This window comes from Charadrius vociferus, unplaced genomic scaffold, assembly GCF_000708025.1.
Source record: "Charadrius vociferus isolate BGI_N301 unplaced genomic scaffold, ASM70802v2 scaffold342, whole genome shotgun sequence".
NCBI classification, from domain to species: Eukaryota; Metazoa; Chordata; class Aves; order Charadriiformes; family Charadriidae; genus Charadrius; species Charadrius vociferus.
Window position 1 is genome coordinate 1,469,389 of NW_009647231.1, and position 21,882 is coordinate 1,491,270.

General features: G+C 41.6%; 1 protein-coding gene across 1 annotated transcript; it reads left to right on the plus strand.

Annotated features, from left to right (window-relative positions):
* Window positions 1-1,635: 1,635 nt before the first annotated feature.
* Window positions 1,636-11,594, plus strand: BEND6 (BEN domain containing 6). The gene is made up of 8 exons (XM_009879841.1): window positions 1,636-1,864; window positions 1,971-2,116; window positions 2,623-2,721; window positions 3,110-3,287; window positions 4,766-4,983; window positions 6,389-6,581; window positions 8,637-8,775; window positions 11,330-11,594. Exons 1-8 carry the CDS (start codon window positions 1,669-1,671, stop codon window positions 11,592-11,594), a joined length of 1,434 nt encoding a protein of 477 aa, XP_009878143.1. The 5' UTR covers window positions 1,636-1,668.
* The last annotated feature ends 10,288 nt before the right edge of the window (window positions 11,595-21,882 follow it).

Genomic DNA, 21,882 nt, shown 5'->3' on the forward strand with positions numbered 1-21,882 from the left:
AGGATCCACTCAGCATGGATCGGTGGCAGAACAAGGCCTCCAGCGATTCATGATAGGCATAGATATTCAGGCTGCTTTCTCTCCAGAATTTATATGGGATGGATGTTTCCTGGTCTTTCTAACTGTCTTTAAAGAAAATTAATGCGAATTCTTGCAAACACAGTCTCCTTTCTTCAGCAGGGCAGTACTTAATAATTCTACTGCTATCACACTCAACACATTCTGCATAAAAGCATGATTTAATACTCTTTTTAATGGCGATTTCTTACACCGCTTGCCTCATTGTATCAGTAAACATGTTGACAAGAGCGCAGCTGTCTTTCGCAAATTAACAAGTTCACCCCTGTGTGAAAAGCCAGCTCTGTTGAGGCGTAGCACAGACATGGTGATAGTGGTGAGCTGGGCTTCTGCAAACGAATTGACATTGCGTCTTGGAGCACTGCAGCCAGATTTTCTCACTTTGACATAATAACCTCACATAATTCTCCTTTCCTAGCTCTGAGTTACCTTTTTGACAGCCTCTGCATGAGGCACTAGATTTGCTTCTGACTGATTGAGGCCAAGTAAATCACAAATCACGCTGTCACATCTGGGAATTCATGAGTTTTCAGCTCTGTAAAAGTACTTCACTTCTATGAACTGACAGGATAAACCATATGTTTATTGGAAAGAAGATCAAGGTTTGACAAAATCAGATCTTCTATTTATTTGTTTTATCTGATTTAATAATTTTAAAGTAGAAAATATCTTCTGTGAGTATAATGGAAACTCTTAAATGAACCGCTTACATTTCCAGTAGAGTTTAATAATGTATGTTACATTTCACACTTTCGTGTAAGGCATATCAGCTTCATTAGATAAAATAAAGCACAAAGTATGACTTGTTCTCTTCTCCCAGTGTAGAACTCCAGTGCTTTAAAAAGCTCAGAAATGGTCTTTTGCTTTAAAAATATTTTTTTTATGTAAGCAAAAGATTTAGCTGTATATTTGGGTTAGGGTTCTCCCTGTTGCTGTTACTCTTTATGAAGCAGCCCAGCTCTCTTCCAGTACTCAGCCTGTCATTTCTTTCATCCATCAAGTTTTCCACTGCCAGAATGTGCCATACCTCACCCAGTCCATTGTCCTGGGTTGTTCTGGGTTGGTCTTCTATGGCTGCAATTGTACGTCTTGCTGCCCGTGAGGTGATTAATACAGCCCTGGAAGTCATACATCCCTCTTAATAGCATGTAGCGCTAGCACTTTCTTTTGTCCTAGGGAAAGTCTTTATCACACCTGTATCTTTTAGTCAGAGGCTGGACTGAAAACTTTTGTTGGGGAAAATGTAGTAGTAATAGAGATCCCAGCCAGGAGATGGATTAGGCATAGCAGTAATATGGAAGCAAGGGCTCTGTGAGTGAAAGCTGTTTTCTGTGCATAGTTTTGGAGGCAACTGTCTGATGTACATGTATTGAGTAGACCATCTCCCATCTTTCAGGGGAGATATAACACACTGCTTGGCAGTTTTCACTTCATTATCCAGGATATTTTCATACAAGGTAATTACTGATATCCAGGAATAGGGGCTTTTTAAAGTATTCTTGTAACATTCCTGTGGCACAACACAGTAACAGCTATTTTTCCTATGATGTCCTGCAGGCAGTGTCTGTGTGACAAGAAAACCACTTAACAATGAAAAAATTCACACTGTTTGATTTTGTAAATGATAATTCACTGCAAATTGGAGAGACTTCATGGATACAGGACCTTCCCAGCGATGACAATGAACTAGAGAGACTTCTGAAACCAAATGAGCATGTGCTAGTAAACTGGCCTGTGGGAGAAAGAAAGACAGAAAAGCACCTGGTGAAAGTCGTGTATATGAGTGGTGAGTGCAGTTCCAGAGCACTTGTCTGATTATGAAATTTTAATCTAGTTGTAAGGTAGTGCTACCTGATTTTCTGTGCTTTGGCCTTTTTTTTCCATCACTTCAGATGACCCCCAAGAGCTGGTGGAAATGATGCAAAAGATATTACAGGCAGATGAAATTACAAAAATACAAGTCCTTGGAAAAGGCAAGAGGAAGAGGATAGAAATGATATTCTCAGAAAGTGAGGACAGTGACCTGGATAAAGAACAGGTGAGTTTCTGTCTTTATGTGCCTGATACTGGTAGGCCCCTAATGGAATGGAATAGACTGTAACTATTGATTCTTCACAATATAATACACAAAGTATGTATAGTAAAGGTAGGAATACAGGCAGTCTTCACATGGTGCCTCAGCACAATAACCTGTCAGAGTAGGCCAATAGATTTTGTCCTTTGCTATTCAAAGAGAAAAGTCTTATTTGAGACTTGGATGCTCTGTAGCTTCAGTAGTTTTTCTCCCGTAAGACAGAAGTCTGACCACTGCATAAGAAAGGGAAGGGATCAGGTTTTCTGAGCTTTGCATTGTACTGAGAGCCACAGTGACAAAATGCAGGAAAAGAAAACATAAATCTTAATAAAAAGTTACAAACATATTTTCAAAAAATACTAACCAAGAACGTCAAGTGCACAGTGAATAAAAGTTTATGGTATACTGTGAGATACTGTAATGAAAGGCTCTACAGGAATGCAAAGGCACCATTATGCTTTTGCTTACAGGGGAAGATGATGAAGCATATAAAAAGAAAGAAATCATTGCAGACATCTGCTCCTGACAACATCCTGAGTCAACTTGAAACATCTTTAATTAACAAACAGGTAAACATCTCATCTTCAGCAATTTTAATGTATTAAGCAAAAGCAAACTGAAATGTATTTGTTTAGGCGGGGTAAGGCTTTTGTTTTAGTGAAGTTAACGGTTCTAAAAGACACTGCCTTAGAAAATTGGGGATGGAGAACAGAGGAAGAAGTACCTAAGTTACATGCTACACTGACATTGCATTTTTATTTTTAACAGGAATGGTAATAGCTATGTCCAGTAACAGCCTTTATTAAAATGCACTGAGTCTGTTTATGCATTCTGCGTACAAAGAGAATATTCTGATTTAGCCAGATACTTTAATGTTAGTTTTAATGCATTAATTTTATGCTGTTGTGGCTCCAGATAGCACGGGGTTGGTTTGGTTGTTTGTTTTTTTTTTTCCAGAGAGAACCGTATTCAGGAAGCAACTTTCTGTACAGTGAAAGTAGCAGTGATGATGAAGAGCCTTTATTTCAACTATCCAAGGTAGAACTGTGTGCCAAAATAAAAAGTCTCAAGAGGAAGCTGACAGACACCATGAGAGAAAACTGCCGCCTAAGGCAGTCCCTGGTGATGCTTCAAGGTAAAGTCAGGGGAATTATTTTGATGAAGAGGAAAGCCTGAAGGTCATGAAAAGCTTGATTTATAAGAGGTCATTTGGATGGGAATTATGGATGCTCAAGCACCTGACACGATCAAGGCCGACTATTAGCATCGAAGTCTTTGATACATCGCAACATTTGATTCCAGCAGCACTTAGAAAAAACTGTCTTACACAGAGGCCATGCAATCACAGAGTTAGAAATGGAAAAATCTGTCTAAATCCTAAGTCAGTTGTTCCCAAGAGAACCTTTCTGTATGCTGTGTATAACCATTGGCTAAGTTCAAACACTCCACTGACCAGTCCAACTATCTTTATTTATTAGCAGTCCTTCTTGATCTACTGAAATTTTATTTATTCTGGAATGATCTAATTTCTAATTACTTTGGTAATTCCTCAGTATTGATAATCTGAGTTAGTTCCAGGTGCAACAAATTTAGTCCTTTCCCAGAGGTGAACCATTTTGTTCTTTTATAAATGAATCCTTCAGCACTTAGTTATCATCTCTGAAGCCCCTCTTGCTTGTCTCTGTCCCTTATTTTGGGGCAGATGAGACTGCATCCAAATTTTCAAAACATTAGTGAATGAATAAGGTTTAAAGAGGATTTGCTCCTTCCCTTGCCAGCTGCATCATACCGTCCCTAGACAGCCTGGTATCTCTTTTTTTTATTGTCACATGATTTTGCAAGTGCTTATCAGTTTCATTGCCCACCTGATTCCATTCCATATGTTATTCATCTTGGTTTGAACCATTCATCTCCACCTTTTGAGTATTATTTTTAAACATTTTGTTAGTGTCTGACAACTTTTCTTACACATTTAGGTCCATTTGCATTGTATCTTAATCACTTGTATTAGTCTTCTACCTTATTTTCTGTAATTCAGTGATTCTGTATCTTGCTGTTTCTTTATCCCTTGGATCCTTTTTGCTCTAAATTTATTCTTCTTAATGGACTCAATAAAAGTTTATATTTGAAAATAAATATTACTTGGAGAAAAGGTTATTTAAAAGATATCCTCTATAGATTAAAAAAGAGGAGAAAAAAAAGTTTATGCAGTCCTATGCAGTCTATGTAACTTCTTTGAAGCAAAAAAAAAAAAAAATCAGACATAACATTACTTAGCCTATATTCAATAGCTCTACAGACTTGTAGAGATTTTGAGATAGCAAAAAGAGAAATAGCCTGCTTAGTGCCATGATGGGTGTAAACTTCTTAGCCTTGCAGAGACTGATCTATCCTGTTCTAGAAACAGAGGCCAGATCTTCATGGGTGGGGACAGCAGAATGGCAGGAAAACATTTGAGAGGATAGGAAAAAAGTACATTAAAGCATCTTTTCTGACTACTTTGATTCTTTTGCATTATGACAGGAATCTAAATGCAAAAATATCCATGCTTATGTAATTAGAGTGTGAAAGCTTCAATTACTATTTTACCCCTCACTTTCCATTTGATTTCAGTGTTGCCACAGGCAGTCACCCATTTTGAGGAACTGGTAGGGATGGCTGAAGCACTGCTCAAGGGGGGAGTGACATCATCTACGTCCAGTCTGCATTCACATGCTGTTTGGAAAGCATCTAACAATCCGTTAGCAGATTCATATGCAGCTATGCACAGTAACTCCAGCTCACCAATAACTTTGAATGTGGAAGATGAGGAGCAACAGAACGAAAAACAGGTCAGTTAAAAGGCAATTTCAGGCATAAAAAATAAAACTTTATACAGTATAAACTTTACTGTTACATTATAATAAATATAAAAAAATAAGCATCAGTAAAAATTATGTTATCACCATTCAGCTGATGACGTGATTAATGACCTCCTTTTGTGCAGAAAGCTTTTTCCATGAGAAACACTAGACTTAATTCAATGTACTGGTACACGCTCAAACTCACTTTGATTTCTGTGGCTTTGCACATCTGTGACTAAGGGCAGAATGTGGATGCATGGAGAAAGTACTGAGATCCAGGGATAACTTCCAACCTAACGGTTTGGACACCAAAGGGGAATGGTAGTGTTTCAGAGATAATCTAAGAAAAATACCAGCAGTCTGTTTAAACTGTTAATAAATAAATGAAGAATGGCATGTTTCTGCTCTTGTTCCAGACACTGTCCAGCAGTTAAGTAGAAATACATATACAGAGAGAGACACTGAGTAAAGATGTTCCCCCATTCTCTGTAATTGTAACAGAGCACAATTAAGAAATCTGAGGCACAGAGGCTGTACATGATAAATATAAAGACACAACAAAATGAATAATTCTACCTTCTGCATTCACAATTTACATAAACATTCTCATGCACTGAGTCATGCTAGTTGGTGGAAATCATTCTCATACGTTGTCATGGGGTCCTAAAATCCAAAGAAATCTATTATGAATTATCAGGGTATGATGTTTTGACTGAATATTGCACTACACAAAATTTGACTTAACATCTCCAAAGAAATAAAAATACCTGATTTTCTAAGCAACCTAGCCTTACATAATAGAGGTAGCTCAAAATTGCCCACTAGGAGAGTTCAAATACTTAGGCTGTACAACTGCTGTGTGCAGAAGTCACCCTCAAAGCCCAGGGCCAGATGTCACAGTTCTTAGGGCATGTCTGCTTGGAGGCAGGAATATTAGCTTGGGCATAGTGCCATGCTTCCCGAGGCTGTACAGGATCCATGCCAGAACTGGACCACAGCCAGCCTGCATGGAGTGCAAGCAGAAGGATTTAGATATGTCTGAACATGTCCTGTCTCTACTGGTGAGTAATCAGGATGGCTTGGTGAAGTGTGTGCTCGGATGAATGGGGTCCTTAGTCTGCCCCACACTTGCTTCTGAAAAAAAATCAGACTGTGTGTACAGTTGCAAACGTTGAGTGGTATGCAAGTTTAGCATTGATCTCAAGCACACAGTTTGCAGAGATTACTTTTGAAATTGTGGTTTAAAAATAGAAAATTAATAAAAATATTTCAGAGGTAATACTATATAATCTTTCTAGAGAACTGCAGTATGCCTATACTGATCTTATGCCTATGATGATCTTAAAGGTCTTTTCCAACCTAAATTGATTCTGTGATCAATTTTGTTTTCCAGTTCAAGATCGAAAAGTGGCAGATAGCACTTTGTAACAAAAGCAAACCTCAAAAGTTTATAAATGACTTGATGCAAGCACTTTATACACATGAATACATGGCTACGCACAGCCTGACAGGTGCAAAGTCCTCCTCTTCAAAGGACAAAGCGGCGAAACCAGCTATGAATCAGAATGAAGTTCAGGAAATAATAGGTGATGACTTGTTAACATTACTCAATGTGGCACTGACTTGACAGAGGGCTTTCTCTGAGGGAGGGGCTGTAATGCTTAACAGCTGGTCTACTCAGGCGATGTGCTGTTTCATATTTCCTTCTTCAGCTACATACTTCTTTAACCCATCTGTTACAAATACTGTCAGTGAAATGCTAAGTAGTAGTATTTCTATTGTGTGAATTTTGTGGGTTTTACTTAAGTGGCTACTCAGCACAGTGATATTATGAATATTTTTAGCCTTTGAAAGGTTAATCTACAACAGTCAAACTTTAGAGCATGACAATAACGGGTAAGGGAAGGCAAAGAGAGGACACACTCGGATCAAATTTAAAATAATGCCTGCTATATTCTGAAGTTAGTGAATGTTATGAATTCTGACATTTTAAATAGCACTGGAGGCAAAATGAGACAGTAAGTGCAGAAGACAGGAACAGTGATCAGAGAAGCAAACAAAATTTGGCTTATGCTGAGGTTTAAGGCAAAAAATGTTTGGTGCATAGGAAGGAATCATTTCAGATGGAAGTAGCAGCTTTAAAGAAAACAGTATTTTGTGAGCACATGAAGCCTGATTTTTATTGGAGTCCCACCTATAGCTTAATAGTTGGCCGACATAGCCTAAACTCCTGTACTGGAATCGCCCTTTGCCATTCCCTTGGACTTCCCCAGTTCTCTCAGTTCCCTTCCCAGCTTAGCTCCAGTTCCAGTACCTTGGTCCAGTTTTGTTGCAGTTGGCCAGGAGTTTCAAAAGTTGCAAAAAAAACTCTTCCTTAAGAACCTAGCTAGAGAAAAAGGCTGAAAGTCAAGAGAGAGAAAACAAAAGGGTGTGTAAGATGGGGAAAATATATTTAGAGGCAGTAAGATGAGACAATTTCAGAATGATGTATGAGAAAAATTAAAAAGATTTCATGGGATAAGAAGAACGGTTGGACTCAAAGATCTTAATGGTCTTTTCCAACCTAAATGATTCTATGATTTTAAGAGTTACTAGTGACTTCTCTAAAGGTGGATTCTGGGGAAGGATCTAGACAAAACTGAAAAGAGAAGCAGAGAAGATAATTAGGACACTCAATACAGCATTCTGCTGAGAATTCCATGATGAAGGGAAGTCAGAGAAGTTTATTAAGGGAAATTAAAACACTCCTGAATTCAAATAGAAAGAAAAAGAAAAGATGAAAAATAAGATGGAAGCCTGGGAGTTCTAGGACTGTAGAAAATGAGTTAGTAGATCCTGGGCTGCACCAAAAGAAGCGTGGCCAGCAGGTCAAGGGAGGTGATTCTGACCCTCTACTCTGCTCTGGTGAGACTCCACCTGGAGTACTGCATCCAACTCTGGAGCCCTCAGCACGGGAAAGACATGGACCTGTTGGAGCAGGTCCAGAGGAGGGCCACGAAGATGATCAGAGGGCTGGAGCACCTCTCCTGTGAAGACTCGCTGAGTGGGTTGGGGTTGTTCTCTCCTGGAGGAGAGAAGGCTCTGGGGAGACCTTATAGCGGCCTTCCAGTACTTAAAGGGGACCTACAGGAAAGATGGGCAGGGACACTTTATCAGGGAGTGTAGTGACAAGACAAGGGGTACTAGTTTTAAACTGAGAGAGGGTAGATTTAGTTTAGATATTATGAAGAAATTCTTTACTCTGAAGCTGGTGAGGCACGGGAACAGGCTGCCCAAAGAAATTGTGGAGGCCACATCCCTGGAAGTGTTCAAGGCCAGGGTGGATGGGGCTTTGAGCAGCATGGTCTAGTGGGAGGTGTCCCTGCCCATTGCAGGCGGGTTGGAACTTGATGATCTTTAAGGTCCCTTCCAACCTAAGCCATTCTATGATTCTATGATTATCGGTAATACCAGAATAATTTTGACCCGAATCATATTATCAAACTCAGAATCAATGATGTAGTGTGTAAAGATAGCACAGTAACTAGAGCTGAAGCTGAAGTAGCTGGAAATTTCAAAGATGGAAGAAATGTGATTTTGATCATACATCTGTTGTTTCCCTAATTTGGAGGCCTGATATATATCATCTCTTTATTTTGCAGGAATCACAAAACAGTTGTTTCCAAACACAGATGATGCTTTAATTAGGCGAATGATGGGACAAAAACTGAACAATTGCACCAAGAAGCCAATTTTAAGCAAAGATCTTAACTCAGGTGCTTTTCAGAAGCATAGCTTTTGGTAAGTCTTAAAAAAAAAAAATATTGTAGCCTGCAACATGTAATTCCATATATTACCCTGTGGTAACAAAATCTAAAACCAGTCTTAAAATTATCATGAAGATACATGTTCATATATGCATTGCCAAGTAGGTAAATATTTTCATAACTTTGTGCAAAAAGTACGTAATACAGAAGCAGTTCAACTTAACATTACAGCACCAAAAAAAGTTGTTCATTCAGACAAAGCAGCACAAGGCTATTAAATTACAGGAAGAGAATACAGAAGTAAACACATGGGGTTACTTTGATCAATATGTCTGGTTTAGATTTGGCATTATTTACTTCTCTTAGTATTCTCTGTAGGCTCTCCAAAGACCAATCAATTCCATTTTCATGTCACCTGTTGTGCCTCAATTAACCCACAAGTAAAGCTAAGAAAAATCACACCTCTTTTTTGTACATACTGATAAAAGCACTGTAGGAGAGCTAAATTACCATTCTTTCACTTCCATAAGAGTCTAATTTATTGGGGCAGAGGAATTATTAAATAACATCTTGCTTATCATGGGCATTCTTACCTTTTGAACAAGAATAGTCTAAATGTGCTGAACTCATCCCTTTCATCAGTGAAGTCAGCTATTTGCATAGTACTGTTTCCCTATATACCAAACATACATATCACAGAATAGTTGAGATTGAGAGGAACGTCTGTATATTAGCTAGTCCAATCCCTGCTGCTCAAAGCAGGGTCATCTAGACCAGGTTGCTCAGACCCACGTACATTTGGGTTGAGCATGTCCAAAGACGGAGACTCCACAACTTGCCTAGGGAACCTGTGCCTGTACTCGGTCACGCTCACAGTGAAAAAGTGTTTCCTGATGTTCAGACGGCACCTCCTGTGTTTCAGTTTCTGCCTGTTACCTCTGGTCCTGCCACTGGGCACCACTCAGAAGAGGCTCCACCTTCTTTACAACCTTCCATCCGATGTTAATACACATGATAAAATCCCCTTCAGCCTTCTTGAGGCTAAACAGTCCGAACACTCTTAGCCTTTCGTCAGAAATAGGATAAGAGATTAACAACGAACAAGATAAGAGATTAATATCAGTGAGACAGGGAGAACAGATTTGTCCTTACTTAGACTTTCTATACGGAAGTAATATTTTACTTCTTCCTAGTTCAGTTATCTCATGCACGTTTTGAAATCCGTATTTGCAACTGTGAGACACTTCATAACAAAACAAAACAAAACAAAAACAAAAACCCAAAACAAACAAAAACAACCCAAACAAAACCACCCCAAGATATTTGACTACATTATGACATAATTGTTTGAAAAGCACCTTTGCTACTAAAATTCCTCTCTAAGCCACCTGGAAGGACTCCATGGACCACCAGTGGTCTATGAATTACCACTTGAGAAATACTCAGATAATATCTATTGAAAGAACCCACATACACAGGTTTTCCCATCTAGAAACAATAAACAAATGCACTAGCCTGGCTAAAATACAGTTGACTATGTTAATGCTTTTCTCCTAGAGATGAGAAGGCTTCATAAAACAAAGGTCCTTTGTATTTGTAACATAGAATGTGCATTGATTCCCTGTAGTATTTTTCCTTGTTCTTGACACAGGAGGTAAAAATAACAGCTCAAACTGTTATTATTAGAAGCACAAACTCTGTCTTATTTGAAAGTATTAAAATCTTTACTATTTTGTATTTTAAATCTTTATCTTCAGATTAATCCATAAATTTTGCTAATTCCTGAGTCTTCTCATGTACAGATATAGTATTCCTGAAGCCTTGATGGGAAGATCTTGAGCTAGCACTGTAACAACTCTGTGTTGTTTTTTAATACTGCCTATAGACCTTTCAATTTAAACTTGATATCTTAAAAATGTCTTTATGTCTGTTATTGATAAGTCCTTATATAAAATCCAGTCCAACATCCACTGAAAGCAATGCAGATATTGTCTGCATAGACTCTCTTGAATGATTATTAGAATGCATTTATAATGGATTAATTTTACATTTGTTCAGAATTTCCTTACTGTAAAAGCATTTAAGCACCTTGTAACTAATCAAGATAACAGTGATGATTCCTGCAACTCAGATGACACAAGTTTTCTCTGTAAGAAAATTAGGAGAATTTAAAAGTGCTCACAATCTCACAGTTCCTCCTTCAGTTCACCTTCCAGCAATGAAGTACAGAGAGGGGTCAGGAGAAAATCTTAGTAACAACTTAACACACAAGTTACTACCTTTTAAAACTGGTGATACCGCAGTTTTGATTTCCCTTGCTGCTCTTCCTTCCTTGCCCACCTGCTCCGCCTTTCCCTAGAACATGATTACAATTTAAGAGAAGGAACTTGGAGTCAATTCCAACGAGACAGACAAGTCACCATCTCAGATCCATATGGCTGAGGTGAAACAAGGAAAAGGGGAATGCGTCAATGAAAAAAACTAGTTCACTAGCTAATAAACTCTGCTGCTTGGAAACTAAGAACAGTAGTAATTGCACATTTAATGTTAGTATCTCAAGCTTAGTTATTTATAAATTGTCTCAACAGTGGCTCAACAGCTGCTCCTCAGGGCATCATCTCTTCTGCTGTTCCTCCCAGCACACAAGACCAGCAGGATGATGATTCACCAGCTGCTAATGCACAAATTCAGCAAAGTGACAGCCGTCTGACGACTCCACCTCCCACCACACAAGGTCAGCAGGAGTGCTTCAAACCCACTTCTAAAGTGGAGTCTCATCTCGCCAGAAGCTCACCAGCGCCCTCTCCCACCCAGGGTTGCGAACGTGATCTCAGGAATTCAGACAAAGAATAACAGAAGGTATTTCATACCAGTTCAAATTCCCAGCAGAGATTAAAGAGTAATATAAAATAAATAAAAAAAAATCTAAATGGGCCTAGCAAAAGTGAACAGAGATACTGGTAGCAGAACAGAAGCCTGAGAACCATTTTCTCAAACAAATTATTATCCCACAGCCTAGAAAAAAAAACGAAGGCATATTAATATCTTTGGCTTTAAGATATTATTAAATATATGCATGTTATGCAGTAATTCAAGAAATAGAAACTTATTCTGAAGAATATAAGAAGAGTTCCCCTTAGTTAGAGAAAAACATTATTTAAAGTAATACCAAAAGAATGTGTAAGAGGAACCTTAATCCTCTTGCTTTCACCTTGACAGCTGATGGATAACTGCTTTACTGATCAGAGAAAGCTATTGCATATTAATACAAAAAAGATATAGAGGTATGAAAAGAGGACAGAAAAATTTCCTAGTGAAATGAAGACTATGGCCAGCATGGGGTTTGAAAGCACAGGGCCACATGAGCAGAGAATAAGAAACAAAATAGATATTTAAGGATGGCTGTTAACTTGGAAAGAAGAGAACATTCTTAGGGCAATGAAACTGCAGCTCTCGAGATGTCTGCAGGAAAGAAGCAGCTCGTTTTTGACCTCTGAAAGTTGGAAAGGCAATGAAAGAAGCCATGTTCCCTCTTAGCTCAGGGAAGAGTCCTTCAGGATAGACTGGTTGTGGAGGCTGTGGCTTCTCTCACAGGCCTTCTGCTGCCGGTAGTCTGCTGCTTTGGCAGCTCTCCCTCTCTCTTCTTCCCTGAACAGCAGGTCCATAGGATAGGGGTGCCTGACCCCTCCAGTCAGGAAATGCAGGATAACTCCTGGAAGTGACTAGTAAAGGGCAGAGTTGCCAGCCTCTACTCCCTGTGTTTCGATTTGGGTGTGCTACCTCTTACCTAAAGAGTAGACAGGTAGAGCATTCCTCATGGGACTGGGACCAGAAAAATCCCAGTAACTGGGCAGTTCCTCTTGAGATCTAACACCACGTGTCCCAGGGAGCAGCTGGCAGTCACACACCCGGTTATTGCCTGAGGAGGAGGAGGGAAGCGTACATATTTTTCCTTGCTGACTGATTCCAGGTTTATAGTGTGCCAGTAGCATGGGAAGTACACTTGGGTTATAGCTTTCATGCTTGAGTGTACTTTTCCCAGAACAGAGAATACTAATAGTTAAATCTATTTCATACGTGGCAAACAAGCAACTAAGGAATCAAAATAAAGGGGAAAAAAACCAACATAGAGTTGAAGAAATCTAGCTTGACTTGAGGAGGATTTCTGTAACTCAGGAGATCCGAGTTACAGAAATAAATTAGAAATAGTATTAGGATGAATGCCAGGAAAAATCTGAAGATAAGGTTAGCAGCTGAAGGAAAGTGCTGCAAACCTAACTTTACTAGAACAACACACTAATAAAAGGCACTGTGGAGCAGACTTTTGTGGGGGCTGGGGAATGAATTAAGTGAGCTGCTAGCCTTCTTCATCTCTCATGTCTATCGGTTCCTTGTAGACAGAATCAGGAAGAAAGCAGGTGTGAAATCTGATGTAAGTTCTATCTCATGTTATTAACTACCACCCATAAAATGTAACAAAAGGATGTTTGCTATTATGTATATTTTGTATATGTACCTGTATGTACAGCACATAAGAATGTATATAGTTAATCATATTTTTGAAGCAACTTTCTATCAAATAAAATGAAGCATTACTACATCTTAGTTCTATTTTATTGTCCTTACTGTCTTCTGGGCCTTTTCTTACTTCAATCTCTAACATGTAAGGTGGGTGTTTTTCTTCTCTCACTCACTTTTTTTTTCTTTTTCTTTTTCTTTTCCTTTAATAACTGTTCTGAAGCCAGCTTCTGTAAAGCTCGTGATTTTTAGCTGGGGAAGGGGTTGGCCCACCTTACAAGGGTTCTCTAACCTTAAAGCTGTCACAGCTGCTATCACACAGCTGCAGCTGTCCTGCTGTTCGGGAGGTGTAGAAGCACTCAGGCAGGTACAGGGAGCCAAACACGAGCGGTTGCTCTCTCTGCCGCTGGTGCAGCACTGACGATCAATGACACTGTACCACATGCTCTTCTATTCTGCTGACCACATGAGTTGCCAAAGGCTCACCGCAAAGAGTAAAGGAGGATTTCCATGGTAGGGTGACGGGCCTACTCCCAGGCACGGGCCAGGGAGAGAGATGAGTGTTTGGACAAAAAGCAACATAGAGAGAAGGAGACATTTTAATGTTTTACCAAAGGGTAAAGAGGGAACAAGCTGCAAAGAATCCTTCCTCTCCTAAAGTATAGGACTGATGTTATCCCACCAGATAAAAGAAGATAAATAGCTTTTACACAACTACACAGTTAACAGAAAAGCCATACTCCTTGCAGTATGACTTCCTCTTGGCACAGGAGTTGGCAGGGCTCATCAAAAGGGCTTTAAACTAGATTTGAAGGGGGAAGGGGATGAAACCAGGCTCTTTAGAGGTAAGCCTGGGGGTGGTGCACCAACGTCTGTGGGATGGGATGCTAGTGATGTCCCTAGGTCTGCTGACTCAGTGAAGGTTGAGGATGGAGACTCGTGCAGCAGGAAAGATGTGAGGGACATCGATGGGTTAGAAACTACGGCCGTGCCTGGGAATGGTGAGGTAGGAATGAGGGCTTCTCCCAGCAAAAAGGTGGAAGGACCAATAGCCCAACTGAAGTGCCTCTAAACTAACACACATAGCATGGGCGACAAACAGGAGGAGCTGGAAGCCATTGTGCAGCAGGAAAACTATGATGTAGTTGCCATCACAAAAATGTGGTGGGATGACTCGCACAACTGGAATACTGCAACAGATGGCTATAAACTCTTCAGAAAGGACAGGCAAGGAAGGAGAGGTGGTGGGGTGGCCCTGTATGTTAGGGAGTGTTATGAATGTCTAGACCTAAATGATGGTGACAATAGGGTTGAGTGTTTATGCGTAAGAATCAGGGGGAGGGGCAACAAGGCAGACATCATGGCAGGAGTCTGTTACAGACTGCCCAACCAGGATAAAGGGGCAGACAAAATATTCTATAAACAGCTGGGAGAAGTCTCAAGATCACTAGCCCTTGTCCTCGTGGGGGACATCAACTTACCAGATATCTGCTGGGAATAAAATACAGCAGAGAGGGAACAGTCTAGGAGGTTCCTGGAGCATGTTGAGGATAACTTCCTGACACAGCTGGTGAGGGAGCCAACTAGCGAAAGTGCCCTGCTGGACCTGTTGTTTGTGAACAGAGAAGGACTTGTGGGGGATGTGATGGTTGGAGGCCATCCGGGGCATAGCAATCATGAAATGATGGAGTTCTCAGTTCTTGGAGAAGCAAAGAGGAGGGTCAGCAGAACTGCCACCTTGGACTTCTGGAGGGCAGACTTTGGTCTTTCAGGAGCCTGGTTGACAGAGTCCTTTGGCAGGCAGTCCTCAAGGGCAAAGGAGTCCAGGAAGGCTGGACATGTTTCATGAAGGAAGTCTTAAAGGTGCAGGAGCAGGCTGCCTCCATGTGCAGAAAAACGAGCCGTCGGGGAAAAAGTCCAGCCTGGCTGAACAGAGAGGTTGCAACTCAGGGAAAAAAGGAGAATTTATGGCCTTGAGAAGAAGGGGCAGGCCACTCATGAGGGCTACAAAGATGTTGTGAGGCTATGTAGGGAGAAAATTAGAAGGGCCAAAGCTCAACTAGAGCTTAACCTGGCTTTCTGATGTTAAGGACAATAAGAAAAGTTTCTATAAATACATTAGGAATAAAAGGAGGACTAAGGATAACCTCTGTCCTTTATTAGATGGGCGCAAAAACATAGTGACAAAGGACGAGGAAAAGGCTGAGGTACTTAATGCCTTCTTTGCCTCAGTCTTTAGCTGTAAGACCAGTTGTTCCCCAAGTACCCGGCCCCCTGTGCTTGTAGACAGGGATGGGGAGCAGAATGAAGTCCCCATAATGCACGGGGAAATGGTGAGTGACCTGCTACATCACTTAGACATACACAAGTCTATGGAGCCAGATGGGATCCACCTGAGGGTACTGAGGGAGCTGGCAGAAGTGCTCACCAAGCCACGTTCCACCATTTTTCAGCAGTCCTGCTTAACCAGGGAGGTCCCAGTTCACTGGAGGATAGCAAATGTGATGCCTATCCACAAGAAGGGCTGGAAGGAGGATCCGGAGAACCATAGGCCTGTCAGTCTGACCTCAGTGCCTGGGAAGGTTATGGAGAACATCATCCTGAGTGCCATTATGCACCACATGCAGGACAACCAGGTGATCAGACCCAGTCATCATGGGTCATGCTTGACAAACCCGATCTCAGAAACTGGTTGCTCATAGCTTGGATGGGTGTACTCTTTGCTGGGTAAAGAACTGGCTGGATGGTTGTGCCCAGAGCATGGCGGTGAATGCAGTTAAATCCAGTTAGGGACTGGTCACAAGTGGTGTTCCCCAGGGCTCAGTATTTGGGCCGGTTCTCTTTGATATCTTTATTAATGACCTGGACAAGGGGATCAAGTGCACCCTCAGTAAGTTTGCAGACCACACCAAGTTAGGCAGGAATGTCGACATACTTGAGGATAGAATGTCTCTACAGAGAGAACTGGATCTCTAGCAAACAACTGGAGGCTGGACCAACGGGCTGAGGCCAACATTATGAGCTTCAACAAGGCCAAGTGCCAGGTCCTGCACTTGGGTCACAACAACCCCATGCAGTGGTACAGGCATGGGGAAGAGAGGCTGGAAAGCTGCCTGGCAGAAAAGGACCTGGGGGGTGTTGGTCAACATTTGGCTGAATATGAGCCAGCAGAGTGCCCAGGTGGCAGAGGCAGTGAACAGCATCCTAGCCTGTATCAGGAACAGTGTGGTGAGCAGGACTAGGAAAGTGATTGTTCCCCTGTGTTCAGCACTGGTGAGGCCCCACCTCGAGTACTGTGTTCAGTTTTGGGCCTCTCACTACAAGAAAGACATTGAGGTGCTGGAGCATGTCCATAGAAGGGCAATGAAGCTGGTGAGGGGTCTGGAGGACAAGTCTTAGGAGAACAGCCGAGGGAACTGGGGTTGTTTAGCCTGGAGAAAAAAAGGCTCAGGGGAGACCTTATCGCTCTCTACCACTACCTGAAAGGAGGTTGCAGAGAGGTGGGGTCAGTCTGTTCTCCCAAGTAACAAGTGATAGGACAAGAGGAAATGGCCTCAAGTTATGCCAGGGGAGGTTTAGATTGGATGTTAGTAAAAAGATTCTTCACTGAAAGGATTATCAAGCATTGGAACAGGCTGCCCAGGGAAGTGGTGGAGTCACCACCCTTGGACGTATTTGAAAGACGGGTAGATGTAGTGCTTAGGGACATGGTTTAGCAGTGGTTTTGGCAGTGTTAGGTTGATGGTTGGGCTTGATGATCTTAAAGGTCCCTTCCAACATAAACATTTCTATTATTCTGTGACCAAAAAGGAATCAAATACAACTGGTTTTCCAAAATGACCCTGACAAACTTCAAGAACACAAAATTGAAGACTAATAATCACAGATTAGAAACTTCAAAAGTAACAGAAAGGGAGAGCAGAGCAGTCTAATGCTGCTTCTCCTGGAATCTGCACTAAAATCAAAATTAATTGGTGATGTGTAAATGCGTGGTGTCACAAAGTGTAAAATTCTTCCGATATGAGTGACGGAGGACACATTATTTGCATTACTCAGAACTGGAGAATGACAGCTACTGCAGAAAAAACTAACAGTTATATGACTGCACAGCATTTCGTAACTGGAGATTTAGTACTGAAAAGGTAAGCAATACTACAACTAATAATTTGAACTATTTGTTTCTATTACTGCATTTTAGATTGAATTTTAAGATTACCATGGGAGAGAATTTGGTCATTGTTTATTATGAACTGCTCAGTAAGAACACTTGCTTTCTAAGGATGGAAGAATATTGAGATATGTGTAGAATGGGATAAAAAAACTTACTGAAAGAGTAAGCTATTGAATAAATCAGGGGGGTCAATGCATGTCAAGTTCATGTCCCCTCTTATTACGGTATATAGATGGGAGTCAAAAAATTCCAGACCACGAGACATCTAAATTTTCTAGATCAAGTGTAAATGGCAATATGCAATGTTGACCCAAAAGAGAAATCAATGGTTAAAAAGGCAATGTTTCACTCACTTTAAGGAGCAACGAGAGAAACGAGGAGATTGAAATATATTTAAATTCTATAAAAGAAAACAATTAAGGGCACATAATGAACACGTGGAATTGGTTGGTAGAGAGAATTACTGAGTTTATATAAGACAGTCTGGTCAGAAATAGCTTCCACACCCTATGTGATACGCAGACTTTGTTTGGAGGTTTGGACTTGGAGATCTTAGCTCATGAAGAGCAGACGGTGAGTGCCCCCTGCTCTCCTAGGTTTGTCTGCTCCTACCTTCGGCAGTCTACTGCCTCTCTTTAAAAAAATCTACACACTCTCTTACCGAGTTAGACGGTGAATGTGCCGTGCAGGTGGCCCACCAGCCAAGAAGTCCAGCAGGCTCCATTTTTTGTCTTCTCTGTGAAACGCCTAAGAACTTTCCCCAGCTGACACAACTGGAGAAGCCTGTGCTTTCCCAGAAATTAGCCAAAATATTCAAATTTTGGAATTCAGGGTTTTGTTAGCGTATTGTAGATGCTGACGTGTTTGCGTGGCAATTCCCTTGCTACTTTTTTTTCCTTAACTGTATCATTTAAAGACGAGGAGGATGTTTGGACGGGTCATTGCAAGAGTAAACACTTACATAAATTACAACTGAAAAATGCAAATTCAAATAAGTGTAATTTTCATTGGGTATCAGAGATTGGAAAAATAATGCCACCTTGCTTTTCTAGTAACTTGTTACTATTACACCTCCTATTATCTATTCTCAAGAATCAAAAGTAATTAAGTGCTAATGCAAGCTACAAACAGAATGACTGCTATCAATGTTCTATTAGCAAATTTAGGTTATAAATGAAAAATATGAAAGTTTAGGCAGCAACAATGACTTTAATTTTCCAAGTGGTTGTCAGGTTTCCATTATTTTAATAAGGAAATAAAAATGCTCAAATCAGTGTTGTTTAGAGTCCAACAATAGTGATTAAGTTGTACAAATTTGTTAACTAGTATGTTTTAATTAGCAGTCAAACAATAGAAAACAAAACCCAAGGATCGCATCTCATGGAAGGGGATAATTATGAGTTTACATATCAAATTCAGGTAATACATGGAAAAAATTATTTCAACTGTTGTGTGATTTGTGATTTTTTTTTTTTTTTTTTTTTTTGCCTTTCAGTATCTCAGTATGTCTATCTTCAATGATAAAGCTATTTTTTCATTCATATATGGAAGGAGGCTTAAAACTAACATCAGTAACAGTAATTCTATTTGAAAGAAAAATAAGTGCACTAAATTAATGCTGACATGAGATACCCCGTGATATATTATTTCTGATAGTCGTTTATTCATAAAGCTCCCATAACATCAAACTTTAGCATGCAACCCTGAACGCGTTCTCTCCTGTGTATACAGAATTTGATAAGCACACACCAGTGAAGTGCTTTGTTTGTGTGCAAGCAGCTTTTTTATATACACACAGAACTCAAAGGTGACATTACACTGTTCAGCTTCCTCAAAGCCAATACATGGAGTGAAGATGATTCATACCAACTTTTACTTTGGGTGGCTCAAAGTAACTATATGATGAAGCAGGAGAGCAGCAGTAGATAACTACCAAGAATCATGGGCATGGGGGCCCATGATGTTTCTTCAATCCCGCCACTGAGGGAGGAGCAGGATTAGTGCTGATTCCCCCTGAGAAGGGCACTAATAGGACAAGTCAGTAATTGCTTGCAGAACTGGTGTTGGCGACAAGGTTTTGAGTTGTATGACCATGGGACCCTGCTTGCAGATCACCGCCTGATGAGATCCACCTCTCTAAGCAGGGCAAAGCTATTTTTGCCAGTAGGATGACTGACTGCATAATGATGGCTTTAACCTAAGAATGAAGCGGGAGGGAGCAAGTAACCAGCAGCCCCGTGAGGGAGTGATGGACGTGGTTGAAGAGCAAAGGGCATGGAGTGATGTGACAGGAACAGAACACAAAATCAACAAAATGGGGCTTGAGCGGGGTCAGCTCCAGCACTTGTGTGTAAGCAAGGAAATGCCTGCAAGGCACCACGATGGAGAAATGCCCCAATCCCTTTCTAGGGAGTCAACGTGCTGGGGTGCCTCTCTAAAGAGCCTATACACTAATGCATGCAGTATGGGCAATAAACATGATGAGTTTGCACACATGATCTGTGTGCAGTTGCAGGGCTACGATCTTGTTGGGGTCACAGAGACGTGGTAGGATGGCTCCTATGACTAGAGCATTACAATGAAGGCATACAGGCTCTTTTGGAAGGACAGGGTAGGAAAACAAGGAGGGGGAGTTGCGCTTTATGAGAAAGAGCAGTTGGAGTGCATAGAGCTCTGCCTGGGGATGGATAAGGAACCGAATGAGAGTTTATGGGTGAGGATTAAAGGGAGGACAGGTAAAGGTGACATTATAGTGCGTGTCTGCTATAGGCCACCTAACCAGGAAGAACAAGCGGATGAAGAAGACAGATAGGAGCAGCCTCATGTTCACAAGCCCTGGTCCTCACGGGGCACTTCAACCACCCAGGTATTTGCTGGAGGGACAACACAGCAGGGCATAAGCAATCCAGAAGGTTCCTGCAGTGCACTTATATCTTCTTCCAAGTCATAAAGGAGCCAATGAGGACCAACGAAGAGCAGTGCTTTGCTGGACTTCATACCAACAACAAGGGGCTTGTTGAGAATGTGATGCTCAAAGTCAGCCTTGGCTGCAGTGACCATGAGATGGTGGCGCTCAGGATCCTTAAGGGAGGGAGGAGTGTAAAAAGCAGGCTTACAACCCTGGGCTTCAGAAGAGTGAATTTGGCCTCTTCAAAGGTCTGCTTGGAAGAGTCCCATGGGATAAGGCCCCGGAGGGAAAAGGGTCCAAGAAAGCTGGTTAATATTCAAGGATCATCTCCTTCAAGCTCAGGAGCAGTTCATCCCAGTGAAGACGAAGTCAGGCAAAAATGCCAGGAGGCCTACACGTATGAACAAGGAGCTCTTGGTCAAAATCAAACACAAAAAGGAAGCATACAAAGGGTGGAATCAAGGATGGGTAACCTGGAAGGAATACAGAAACATTGTTCAAGCATATAGCGATGAAGTTAGGAAAGCTAAAGCCCAGCGGAAATTGGATCTAACCAGAGATGTCAAAGACAAGAAGAATGCCTTCTGTAAATGCATAGGTGACAAAAGGAAGACTAGGAAAATGTGAGCCAATTGCTAAGTGAGGTGGGTGATCTGGTGATACAGGACATGGAAAAGGCTCAGTTACTTAATGCCGCCTTTGCCTTACTTTTTACTAGCAAGACCAGCCTTCAGGAATCCTAGATCCCAGAGATCAGAGGAAAAGCTAGAGCAAGGAAGATGTACCCTTGATGGAAGAGGATCAGGTCAGGGGATACTTAAGCAAACTGGATATACGTAAGTCCATAGGCCATTGATGGGATGCACTCACAAGTGCTGAGGGAGCTGGCAGATGTCATTGCGAGGCCACGCTCAATAATCTGTGATCAATCAGGGTGACTGATGGTGCCTGAGGACTGGAGGAAAGCGAATGTCACTTCCATTTTTGAGAACAGCAAGAAGGAGAACACATGGAACTCCAAGCCCGTCAGCCTCACCCTGATCCCTGGGAAGGTGATAGGGGGCAGCAAATCCCGGAAACCATTTCCAGGCACTTCAGCGACAGGAAAAACCATCGGGAGTCCCAAGTATGGGGTTACCAAGGGAAAGTCATGTTTGACCGACTTGATAAACTTCTACGATAAAGTAGATGAGAGGAGGGCAATGGACCCTGTCTATCTGGACTTCCTCACAGACCGCCTGTTGATGTCTGGGCAGTCAGTGAGGCGGACCGATAACTGTCAGACTGAACGCCCGGGGGCCACCCCCGCCGCCTCAGCGCTTTTCCCGCCTTCCCTCCCCCTCTCCTGTCAGCCCCAATGGCCGCCACCCTCTTCCTCCTACCCCGGAAGCAGCGTGTGCGTTTCCCTCCTTCCAGCAGGAACTCTGTGCATCCCAACTGAAGGCGGAAGAAAGGAAGCAGGAAGTTATTGAAGGAAAGAGCCCCGGAAACGCTGCCGCTGGGGAGGTGGGGGGGTTGCGCTATGGCGTTGTGGCGGTAGCGCC

Excerpts from the sequence above, each read along its gene's own strand:
- BEND6 (XM_009879841.1), top strand. The coding sequence starts at position 1,669 with ATGAAAAAATTCACACTGTTTGATTTTGTAAATGATAATTCACTGCAA. Across the intron at positions 2,722-3,109 it reads CATCTTTAATTAACAAACAG|AGAGAACCGTATTCAGGAAG; the intron begins GTAAACATCTCA and ends TTTTTTTTCCAG. Across the intron at positions 8,776-11,329 it reads TTTCAGAAGCATAGCTTTTG|TGGCTCAACAGCTGCTCCTC; the intron begins GTAAGTCTTAAA and ends TTGTCTCAACAG.